General features: G+C 33.7%; 1 protein-coding gene across 7 annotated transcripts in view; it reads left to right on the top strand.

The window, feature by feature from the left end:
- Cntn1 (contactin 1) overlaps nt 1-12803 on the top strand; it is a 343238-nt gene that overhangs the window by 241191 nt on the left and 89244 nt on the right. For all 7 annotated transcript variants that reach the window (XM_078014880.1, XM_078014877.1, XM_078014881.1 and 4 more), the window contains one exon: nt 7130-7250. In XM_078014880.1, the coding sequence (XP_077871006.1) occupies nt 7130-7250 (121 nt within the window). The remainder of the gene's footprint in view (nt 1-7129; nt 7251-12803) is intronic.

Genomic DNA, 12803 nt, shown 5'->3' with positions numbered 1-12803 from the left:
AAAGTGTCACTCTGAGCCTCAGGCTCTGCATCTGTCACATGAAGAGGATGGGCCACATCAGAAGTTTCAAAAACAATAGAAACAAAAAATGTTTTGGCAGAAAATACCTTTCATAAAGAAATTTTAATTTAGGTACATATATAAAGTGAGGTGCTCTAACGGAAGATGAAAATGTGTGTGTGTTTGTGTGTGTGTGTGTGTGTGTGTGTGTGTGTGTATTTGTCTGTATGTCTACTGCATAATCAGGAGCCTTACCCTACAGTGCCTCTCATTTCTTCCTATTTCAAAACCCCTATCCTGATTCTTTCCTTCTACCAAATGACCATGAAAATTCGCATAACTCTGAGGCTAATGAGAACCAATTTAAACCAATTTTGAAAAATATATGAATTAAATGATTTCCAAATTTATTTTCAACTCTTCCAAATCCAAAGAATTGATGTCTTGTCCATCATTCAAAATGTTTGGCAGAGACCTCAAACAAAACTTCCTCCTTTCTGAGTTTTCATTTAAATGGGTCAGTCAATCAAAACTGAACTCTTTCATCATTATTCTCACAGTTTGGGGATATCCAAATCACCAAAAGCCAACATTTCCCCAGATCTTGTAGATTCTAAGTGACCTTTCAGTAGTTATCCGACATCTTCTCTTACTTATTGTAGTTTTTATATGCCCAGTGACATCCCTTCATATTAATAAGATTTCTATATCTTTAATTAATGTTTAGATTCAGGTAATTTTAATGTTGATATATTCCTTAAAATAACACTAACTCTAATATTAAATAATGCTAAAGAGGGGCTGGGGTTGTGGCTCAGCAGTAGAGCGCTCACCTAACATGTGTGAAGCCCTGGGTTTGGTTCTCAGCACCACATAAAAATAAATAAAATAAAGGTATTAAAATAATGCTAAAGAATAATGTTAATTATGTGTAAAAATGGTTTCATGATTATTAAAAATTTTTTGTCATTTGAGATTCCATACTACTATCATAACAAATTGTTAATGAGCTGAGGAGTACTGATCTATCAGTCATTTATTTTTCAAGGTTTCAGCAGTAGCTAGTTGGATAATAGATAGAAGTAAAAATGGAACTAGCTACCTACTCAATTAGATAAAACAAATATGGCAAAAGTTTACAATAGTTGAATCTAATCTGGTGATTTATGGATAGTGATTGCACAAATTCTTTCTACTTTCTGATGTTTGAAAATTTAAGTGGGAAAACAATTTAATAAATGATACAATAATTTATGAGAATTACTGCTTCTACTTACCAAACTGTGAACCTCCATGCAGTTACCTGATCGCTAAAGCACTGCCTTGGGAACTGCTTAATCCAGAGAAACCAGAGTGATCTATTGCCTATCGAGTCTCCCACAAGCTGCTTAACTTAAAAACTCAAATGCCTTATTTCTAAAATGGGAATATTAATAGTAAATCCCTGGGTATTATGAAAATGAATGAGAAAAATATATGTGAAGTAGCTGGCAGCTTGCCAGACACTTAAAAGTCATTCAATAGATTAATTCAGATCATGGCAAGGGCTCAGGAGCAGTGACAGCAGTGGAGGTAGCAAGAGCAGAAGCGGTAGTGGAGGTTGTAGTAGTATTATTAATAGCAGCAGTAGTGCAGGCAGTAGTAGGGATTTTAGTCATAGTAGCATCGCGTTTTTATATGCAAAATACAATTAGAAGTAGTACCTATTCCATAGCATTATTGCTACAAGTTAGTGTATTTGTACATGCAGAGGCTTACAATAGCCCCTGACACCTAGATCCTTACTAAATATTGCTGTTAGCAAAGTTTGCAGTGGTGATGCTACCATTAGTAACTGTGTAATATACATCTTCTATAGCTATTATTTCTCCACTATAACAAGTAAAAACTAAAAAAGAAGATAATTGTTATTGTTTCATGAGTAGAGTATCCATCACATATATTTAATAATTTCTGTTTACATTTATGATATATCTTTAAAAGATATCTTTTCTATAAGCTTTATATAACTGTCCCTTAACTCTGAAATTCAATGAATAAAACAGATGTATTTTTTTAAATAGATCTCCATAATGAGACCTAAGTTTTATCTAGACTTTGTATGTACCATATAGTGTATTTCTTTGTTCATTACAATTAAATTTAATATAAATTAGTAATCAGATGCATTGATATTGCAGTAATTATTTTGCAGTTATTATACAAGGGAGGAAGGAGTGAAGAATGGGTCTTTGTACGTTGGAAGTCTTTTGACTTAAACTTGGGAAACTTCTGAGTGGTCAACCACATACACACTTTGGAATATCCCTGAGCTTTGCTATCACAATTTCCAGTATGTGATTCAACTCTCCTCGTATGAAGGGAAGAATTTTGTAATTCAGCCAAGCTGTGGCTTTTAGTGAAAATATAGAGAGCATTCGTATCTAATTTGTGGCTAGAATGTGCTGAGGCCCATGATCTTTACTTGCTTTGTAAGCGTTCTGTCAACCACTGAGAACCTCAGCTTCTTTTGAGGTATGGAAAGTGCTAGCAGCACTTATAAAATTGTCAGGAAAGCTTTTCTATGTACAAAGCTATACTGGAAATAATATAGTATGTTTTCCCTTTGCTTCCTTCTGAAGAAATGTAGCACTACATTTTTACCAGGTAAATAACAAATAAGAATAAATTTTGAAGTTGCTTATTATTGTTTTATACAAGTAAACTATCATTATGTTCCTAAAATCAAATGCTTAAAACAGAGCTGATTTTAAAATCAGTTTAGTATCAAACTTCTAGAATAATTTAATTGAAAATTGTAAAAGTGTTGTGAAGATTTAGTAAGTTTAAATTTGATAAAATATTTGAGGACATAAGTAGTTTGTTTCTATTACATGTGCCCATATAAAAAGAAAGACCACTCCATTCCTATCAGAATAAAATAAATGGATATATAAACAGTATTATGTTTTACACTGGAAACTTAGGAACAGAAAGATAACTACTTCATTAAGAAATAAAGAATATCAGATATATAACTATTTTTAAAGAAGCAATGTCAATGCTCTTGTTCATTTTTATATTAGTTTTTAGTTTTGTTACTATAACATTGTATGAGAAAATATTTTTAATTGAATAGGTTATTTTATAATGAGATAATGGAAGTTTAATGACAGGATAATCTTTGTTGTTGCTGCTGGGGATGGAACTCAGTCTTGTATATGCTAAATGACAGGCTCTACCACTGAGCTACATCTCCAGCTCACAGGATTGATTATCTTTTATCTAGAAATCTGAAGCAATCAAGGTACTGAGCTCACTTAAGGAAAGAATATAATAGAGTAAATGTTTTTTTATGTGAACATTATTATTTTTTCAATATGATTGCATTCTTAGTATTCTTGTGCCCTAATAGTTTAAAAACATTTTACTTAACACATTTCTATTAATAAATATTTAATAGCCAGTGAATTCTTTTAAGGATGTCAAAACATATAAAAGCAGTGTCATAAATGTATACTGTTCATTTTTTGCTATAATTATATTATTTTGATTTTTTCCTCACTAGAAAATTACTTAGATAATGTGCCAATTGGCTTTTATTATAGCTTAAGAAAAACCCCTATAATCACCTTCCTCATATACAGAACCTTACATTCTGCTTACCTCTAGTATTTTTTAAATATAAGTAATAAAATAATATTGAATCTCCTTTCATAAATGAATTCTATGTATGAGGAGTTAGGTCAAATACAAAACTGGGCACAGTCTCCAAGACCACCCTCACTCCTGACTTCAATTGCAAAGTTCAAGAGGTTGCCAAAACCACCCTCGGGTTCAATCCTTCAGTAGAAGGGATGTGTAGAACTCAATGAAGTGGTTATACTTGTGGTTACAGTTTCTTAAAGATGGAGGATTCTGGTTAAAATCAACCAGGGAAAGATAGGGCAGTCCTGGAGAAACACCAAACACAGAGTATCCATAACCTTCTCCCTGTGAAATCAAAGTGCATTACTTACCATCTTTGATGTGTGGTAGTATGCACAAAGTATTGTTAACCAGGGAAGTTACTTGAGCCTCAATATCCAGAGTTTTTATTAGGGATTCATTATGTAGGCATGATTGGTGGGTTGCCCACATGGTTAATCTCAATCTCTAGGTTCACTGATACCGTGCTATCAAAGACCACTATTCCATGTCACAATGCTCATCTTTCTGGCACAATCATCCATCCACTTCTAAGACTCTACAACCGTTGCTGTCTCCCACCTTCAATCTCACTGTTAGACTATGCAATCCTTACTCTATGACCAGTTTTTACTCTGAGATTATACAAGTGTGGCTAACCTCCAACTTAGATCATATTGTTAGACCATCCAGCCATCCAGTATAACCCAAGACCACCAGGGAAAGAATGATGTTAGAAGTCTCCTTTCAGAAGCTGACACAAGGGCCAGAAATCTCTTTGGGCAACGTCAAATTCTTACTACACAATTGAATTAAAAAAGACCTTACATTTCATTTTTTTAAAAAAGTATTAACAATGTTCTTTTTTTCCTATAAATATGCTCCTTTTTTTCTAAACTTTTACATTCTCTCATGAAATTAGTATATAAGTAATGAGAAAAATAAGGGCTGGGGGTGTGGCTCAGTGGTAGAGTGCTCACCTAGCACATGCTCACCTAGCACTGGGTTCAATCCTCAGCACAATATAAAATAAAGAAATAAAATATTGTGTCCAACTACAAATTTAAAAAATATTTTAAAAAATGAGAAAAATATCTCATGAAGAATTGATCTTAAGGAGATGGATGTAGCAACCTAATAGCATAATTATCTGAACTGAAAAATGCATGTGAAATTAGTAAAATAAAATTAATTAAGTTAAAATTGATAAAAAATACTTATGTCATTTTAGATAATAAGTATTTATTAATTCATTTATTTAATACTTGTTGATTTCATCTCGTGTGGCAGATATGACGTTAAGTATGTTATATGTAATAATAAATAAAATCTAGTCTTCCTTCAAAGAATTACAGTTTAGTAGAAAAAATGAACTGCTGCACAATTATACTAGAAAGGGGTAGTGACAAGGAAAATGTGCAAGCCAACATCTAACTGAAGCTTTGAATTCTGGAGAAGGAAGGGACATCTCAAATGTGGGCTGAGGTTAGCCATGTGATGGGGCAGGTGAGGCTCTGCAGATGTAACAAGAGTGTGTACTTCATCCTAACACCAAGAACATCCTCTTTAATGTGTTTAGGAAATATTCTCATTGTCATGAGCTTACATGTTACATACCTACTAACGTAATTCTGAATGAAGCTAAAAAGATGTGAATATATATTATCTTAAAAGAAAATGACCAAATACTTAATAAGTTTGAGTATTTCATTCAAGCATGTGCATTTAGTGGAATTATGTTCGTAGCACAGTGCCAGTCCTGGGACTGCAGCACATACAGCCTAAGGGTCTACAACACAAGAACTTACAACACGTATCTTACTGACAGAAAACGAACAATCTGCCAGAGAGAGATTGATGCATAATTGCATAAATATTTAATAGCAATTGAGATATGTAATATGACATAAGATACACAGTGCTATGATAAAACAAGGCAAGGAAACTGTTGGCTCCAGAGAAAATTGGTAGGTTGCTTGAGGAGTAGTTTGCATAATTTAGGTGAAGGTGGTGATGGGGTAGAGTATAAGGGTATCATATTTCTGTGAGCTGTAATACCGTGGGGCATTAGAGATAAGAAGGTCCTAAGAAGGGAATGCTCTTCCTGGAGAGTAGCTTGTAAGTGAGGTGGTAGCCCCCAGAAGGAAGCAGGTTGTCTGTTAGAGTGGTTTATGACTTGTATTCCAGGAAGAAGAAGTTTTAAATGTTTAAATTTCTTCACTTTTATGCAGACTGGTGACTTGAGTATGTTTGCATTTTTTAAAAGGTCATTCTGGGTATCAGGTGAAGAAAAGAGCGAAGTCAGGCAAGGGTGCTGATGAGACCAAATAGGATACAACAAGTCTGGGGAGAGAGTTTGGAAGTTTGTTCAAAGGCAGAAGCAGTAGTAATGGAAAACAATGGATAATTTCAAGAATTCATGATGAAATCTTGAGGAAGTTGGAGAAGAGGTGGGCTTAAGAATATCTTTGAAGTTTTCAGAAAGTTACAGGTGACTGGAAAAGCTGAGTATTTTGATAAGGAAGGTCAGATGCCGTTGGAAGGTTAGGTAAAGTGAGGAAAAGGGATGAGGTCCAGATTAGAATTGATTGAAGAGCAAAAGGGGAAGAAATGGAAAAACCAAAAACAGAAAGTAAAGTTTTGAAACCTTAGTTAAATTACTTGACCACTCTTTTAGTCTCCTTCTTACTTTTAATAAAGTAGACATAATTAGATGTTGTTCAGAGGGTCGTGATCAAAGTGAATGAAATGACAATAATACGTATGCATTTATAGCCTAGGCCTTTTACAGACTAGACAACATCCAATAAATGCTAGCTATATTTAGATATTACATTAAAATAATGCCTTATCATAACAAGTAAGCTTCCCGCAAGCCTCCTTCAAAAAATATTCATTGAACACTCTTTAGAGCATTGTGAATAGAATATTGAAGAATAACAACAACAAAAATCCTCATTCAGCTTACATTTTGGTGACAAAGCATTTTAGTAGAACTGTTCATTTTGACAGTTTCTACCAACTTTTAGTATCTTTGTGAAATAAACTGTGGCACATCTTGAAACCAGACTAAAAAATCAGCTTTGCAAAACAAAATCAGCAAATCTCAGCCACATAGCATTTATTTATCCATGTTGACACTTAACACTACCATTATGAGACCTTTAAATGGTATCAATAAAATAGTTTTATCTCCTGGTTTTCTCTCAGTGTAGCTCTCCAGTATTAGAAGTAATAGAATGATAAGTTTATTAAATCTGAAAAGGACCTTAAGTAGTTAATTCACTTTATTTATTTTTTTTTTCGCAGAGAAGCCAAAGCTTCACGTGTAAATTGAGTTAGGTGTCTTTTAATGGTGTTCATTTTGTCAGGGGAGAAAAAAAATACCTTTTGATTTTAAATGCCATATAATTTGTGGGGGGAAAAATGTACTGATTGGAATGATTGCTGTTTGTGCCAACAGCTGGATGCCAATGGTGAGCTGCTCATTCGAAATGCCCAGCTGAAACATGCCGGAAGATACACATGTACTGCTCAAACAATTGTGGACAATTCTTCAGCTTCAGCTGACCTTGTTGTTCGAGGTAAGAATTTCATAATTTTAAAATTATGTAATCAAAGGTTTGTGTCAATAAGTATAATCTTCTGGAAACTATTAGGGTCTCAATTCAAATTCTTATGTAGGGTCTCAATTCCATGCCTCAAAATGCATCTTAGCTTCTTACCCATGTCTGAGAATGTTTTATGCCAGACAAGAAGTAAACAAGACTGATTTGTTGTTGTTTAACTAACTTTATATCCTCTAGAAAGTTACCCCACAGACCTACTAAATGTTTGTGTTTTTAAACGTAGTACTCAACTCACTTTATTTCTTACTAATTTTTTTTTTAGTGTGTTGGGTGTAGTGCGGTTTCCTTTTTTATTTTTTTATGGAAAAATACATTAATGCTGTTTACTATAATGTTGAGTATTTCATATTTATCACCAACCATCATTATAGAATAAAAATCTAATTTATTCATGTATTATGCTTCTATTTGTAGCTCATTTTCAAACTACTGCTTTTGTTCTTACAAATAATATAATTGAGAATGTGATGGGATATGTGTTTATTAAAGATACAACCCCTTTGCTTCTTGCCTCTATGTGGGGATGAGGCTGCCTTGGAACATGACACACTCTGTTGAAATTCATTAAGTGGCTCTTTGCTGGTTGCCTGTGGAATGAAGATCATTTCATTTTGCTTAGTACCCAAGACAATCTGTGTGTTGACTTCAGACTTCTTACTTTATAATGTCTTATCATCATTCCCTATAATCAATTCTAAATGTCCTGCTAATTCACAATACCCTTGTGTTTCTACATCTGTTCCTTGATTCACAGTTCTTTAATGTATTTCTCACATCATCTGTTGGCCAATTCCTATCCATACTTTCCAGGTGTTGCTCACATATTATTGAATTTGGGAATCCTTTTTTGATGTCCAACTATAACCTCTTATCTGCTAAACTTTCACAACATTTACTACTTTCTCCAATGTGTTTCATAGCTAACTGTGCATGAGTTATCTCCTAAACTAAATTGCAAAATTTATGTATACATTTAAATTAATGTTTAATTAATTGCACACTCTTTTACATAGTTTTATGACTCTTTTTCTCTGTCTCAATGTCATAATAAAACTTCAATTTTTCACATTTTACCAACTGGAAATATTTACTAACCATTATTTAAATCCATATTTGACTATAATTTTTGGATAAAAAATTGGTTAATAAAATAATATCTCTAATGTTTTAATGCCCCTCCCAGACTTAGATTAATAGACTTTCATTCAATCTGATACATTTTCTGAATTCCCTCTAGAACAGTGTTAATATGGAGTCCTTAGGCAACATAGTGAAAATTCAGAAAAAATTTTATTTCAGTTAAATATGTTCTCTAGTACAGGATTAAGGAACCTAATGGGAGTTTCTCTTTCAATTTGTTCCACAAAACACTTATTGAAAATTAATAATCAAAATCCTAAGGCTACAAAATTCTAAATTAGAGAAAGTTCATTTAGGTTCAGTGTTTCTATTTGGAGTATTTTGTTGTCTGGTACATCAGTTGTTTTCAAGAGTCATTAGGGAAAGGAATGAATTCACCGTTCCTTCTATTCAGAGCACAAGCTATTAAACCATTTCTAGCATGGCCTAAGTGTAGATTTAATTAAAATTCCTTGCACATGAGAAGAATAAGAATTAATGTTACAGTAGGGATCAATCACAATGCATGGACATGGATATTTTTACATGATTACAATATAATGAGCTCATTGTAATAATTCTACAGAACACTCTCTAATATTCTGAGGGAAGAGGATGTTTCAAAGATATAATGTAAGAGTAGTACTGATATTATTCATACACATAGGTAATTAATAATCACCTTGCCATATATTTTTATATAGCTAAAACCAATAAAAAGGGACTATACCAGGTATTATGTGGAAATACATTTTTTTCTAGAGTCTTTTTAGTTCCAGGAAAAAACACCTTAAGGCAAAAGAACCTGGCAAGTATACTCAGGAAAAATATAACATTTTAAGACCATGAACAATAGCAGGATGCTAATAAAACTATACACATAAAGGAAAGGTATTGCTTAGCCCTATTCAAGTCTACACAGTCATAATCTCTCTGTGAGCTTTATTTCAAATAATAAGGAAGGTATTCATTTATATCAAAAGAAATTCATAATTAAAATAGATAAATGTATTTCTGAAGAGTTTGTATCAAAAATATATTGCAGATCTTCTAAAATGTTATATTTATTTAAGTCAGAGTATATACAATTGCAAAGTTTTTTAAATATTTTTATAGTAATAATGAGTAATATGTGAAGCATATTTTGGGGGGAATACCAGGGATTGAAATCAGGGGCACTCAATCACTGAGCCACATCTCCAGCCATATTTTATATTTTATTTAGAGACAGGGGCTCACTGAGTTGCTTAGTGCCTTGCCATTGCTTAGGCTGGCTTTGAACTGGCGACCCTCCTGTTTCAGCCTCTGAAGCTGCTGGCATTACAGATGTGAGGCACCATGCCTGGTTTATATGAAGCATATTTTGCCTTAAGTGATAATACTATTGTTGGCCCATTTTTCCACTTAATTGTGCTTTTGCATCTAGTTCATGAAGTCATAACCTAGAGCTCATGGACTGTCCTCAAGAGATATATGAAACTGCTGAAATGATATACTAAATTCCATATATATGTGAGTTTTCCTAGGAAGAGGATTTATAGTCTTCATCAGATTTTCTCAGCCACCAATGGCCAAAAAGCACTGAAAAACTTAATTTTTATTTGTATTCCTTATTTTTCCCCATATAGATCAAGATTCTCTGAAAAGAGAAACAATGAGCTGGTTAGTTGATTTTTTTGTAAAAGTTTAAAAATCCATTAAATTTCTTGTTGTGAGATCTTAGTAGCACATTTAGACTGAATTCCTTTGAAGATTGTTGTATTCAGCCCTTCAAGAATAAATATCTGTTACTCAAAAGTTTGAAAACACTTCATAATTGCCCCCCACCCCATATCTGCAATTTTCTTTCTGTGGTTTCAGTTACCATGATCAACTATACTCTGAAATGTTAAATGGAAAATTCCAGACATATATAATTTTAAATTTCAAATTGCATACTGATCTAAGTAACATGTTGAAATCTCATGTGGTCCCACTCCTACTGCCCAGGATAAGAAACATTTCTCTTTTTTACTGTGTCCATGCTGTGTATACTACCTGTGTATAGCTGTCTTGGTTTACAGATTAATTACAGAGTATTACAGTGCCTATGTTCAAATGACCTTATTTTATGTAATAACAGCCCTAAAGCACAAAATTTTGTTGCAGTCTATTGTTGTAATCATCCTAATAGTTACCGTTAATCTTCTATTGTGCAAATTCATATATTAAACTTTATATAACTATGTCTGTATATGAAAAGACAATATATGTACAAGTTGGTACTATCTGCAGTTTCAGGCATCCACTATGGATCTTGGAATATTAATAAGGATTCAGAAGACTTTAGACATATATAAAGTCTACTGCACTCAGTAGACTTTAGACATATATAAAAACTTGCCAGGTTTGACATGGACTAATTCTAATTTATATTGGATATCAGCGATCTGAACTGCAGATGCTGAAATTAGTGTTATGAGAGGGACAGTGAACGTTGTAGAGGGGAATGCAGTTTTCTCTGAGGAACACCAAGAAAATTTTTGATAACAAAATTAGTCTATTATGTAAATATTTATACTGATCAGATGACTGAAACAAAAGTATAAATACTCAGATATAATTAAGACTGTGGAATCCTTTATTTTATATTACCTTGAAGGAAATCAGTGCATAGTAAAAGAAAAAAAAAATGTTGCTACCCTCTGTACTGTGTGTGTGTGTGTGTGTGTGTGTGTGTGTGTGTGTGTGAATTTGTAATTGCGGATGGGTTAGGGTTATATATGTAAAACTTGATGGAAGCAATTTGTATGGCAGGAAAAATGTGTTTTAGGCCTGTCCCTTTAATTATCATTTTAAATGGATTTTAGAATGGAGACAGTCAGTTAAATCTGAGCATCTCTATGTTAATTTCCACTGTTATAACAAAATTCCTGAGCTTTAATTATGTATGAAGAAAGGAGATTTATGTAGCTCATAGTTCTGGAGGTTCAAGGCCATGGCACTGGCATTGGCCCTATTCTGGTGAAGACTTCATGGCAGGGGGCATCACCATGGTGGGAGTACATGTGGGAGGGGGAGATTACCTGGCAAGATAAGAAACCAGAGAGAACTCAGGAATGAGGTTTGCTCTTTTATAACAACTCATGCAATGCAAACAACTAACTCACTTCATGAGGCCAGTATCGATCCATGCTGAGCACAATGACCTAATTACTTTGCACTGAGGCCTACCTTTTAAGAGTTTCACCATCTTTCAACATTGCCACAAGCTTTCTACACATGAACCCCTGGAGGACACAAACAAACCATATCCAAAGTTTAGCAGTCTTTAAATAAAAAACTGAAAAGGAATATGGGAAAATTTCATATTCAAAGCATATACAATATTTTATTTACTCCCTTTTTTGTCTGTGTCATATATGGCAAAATCAAAACACCAGAAAAATAGCAGCAATTTTTGTCAAGTGGAAATAATCCATTAAAATATGGGCCCAGTAATCAAATGTGAGACATCATCGTTTATAGAGGACATAGTACTTTAATTTATTTAACCACTAATTGGACCCCAGGAGAATTGCCAGAAAAGTGCATATTGTCTAATTTATCAAATTGGATTTTCAGAAGAAACATTAGACAAAATAAGGACAAACAGTTTTTAAAAAGTTAATGATGGGGTTTGTGGCTCAGTGGTAGCACGGTAGTGTGGTAGTGTGGCTGGGGTTGTAATTCAGTGGTAACATGCTTGCCTTGCATGCATGGAGCACTGAGTTCCATGATCTTCAGCACCACATAAATAAATAAAATAAAGGTGTTGTGTTCATCTACAACTAAAAAAATTTTAAGTTAATGATTATAAATGTGGGAGTATTAGTGGCAAAAAATGGTGTCTCGTATTCAAGCATCAAAATGAAACACAAGAAAATAAAAATGAATAAACTTGTATTGAAACAAGTATGAGAGTAAAAAGATTTTTTTTTTCTCCAAAGATGTAGCAATCCTCTGTTAGAGGACTACCAAGTAGCAATAATACTTGGGGACATCAGCCTTCAAGATGGTTTCCATTGATCCTTGATTCCTGGCCCACAAACCTTAGTGTGGTCCCTTGCATACATGGAGTTGTGCTATGTGCCAGCAGAAGTGACTGTGTATGATTTCTCAGGTAGAACACATTGCTGTTTCTGCCTGGATATTTGGCTCACTTGTTCTGAGGGAAGACAGCTTTCATCTCATGAGGACAGTCAGAAGTGTAGAACAACAGGAAGAGGAAGTGAGCCTTCTTCAATAACCAGCACTAACTGCCCAATCATTCAGTGAGCTGTCTAGGCAGCAGATCCTTCATTCCCAGATCAGCTTGAGCTTTCAGATACAGCTCTGTTTGACATCTTGATTATAAATCTCATGAGAAAA

This window comes from Ictidomys tridecemlineatus, chromosome 6, assembly GCF_052094955.1.
Source record: "Ictidomys tridecemlineatus isolate mIctTri1 chromosome 6, mIctTri1.hap1, whole genome shotgun sequence".
Taxonomy (NCBI): Eukaryota; Metazoa; Chordata; class Mammalia; order Rodentia; family Sciuridae; genus Ictidomys; species Ictidomys tridecemlineatus.
This window is presented reverse-complemented; position numbering and strand designations above follow the sequence as displayed.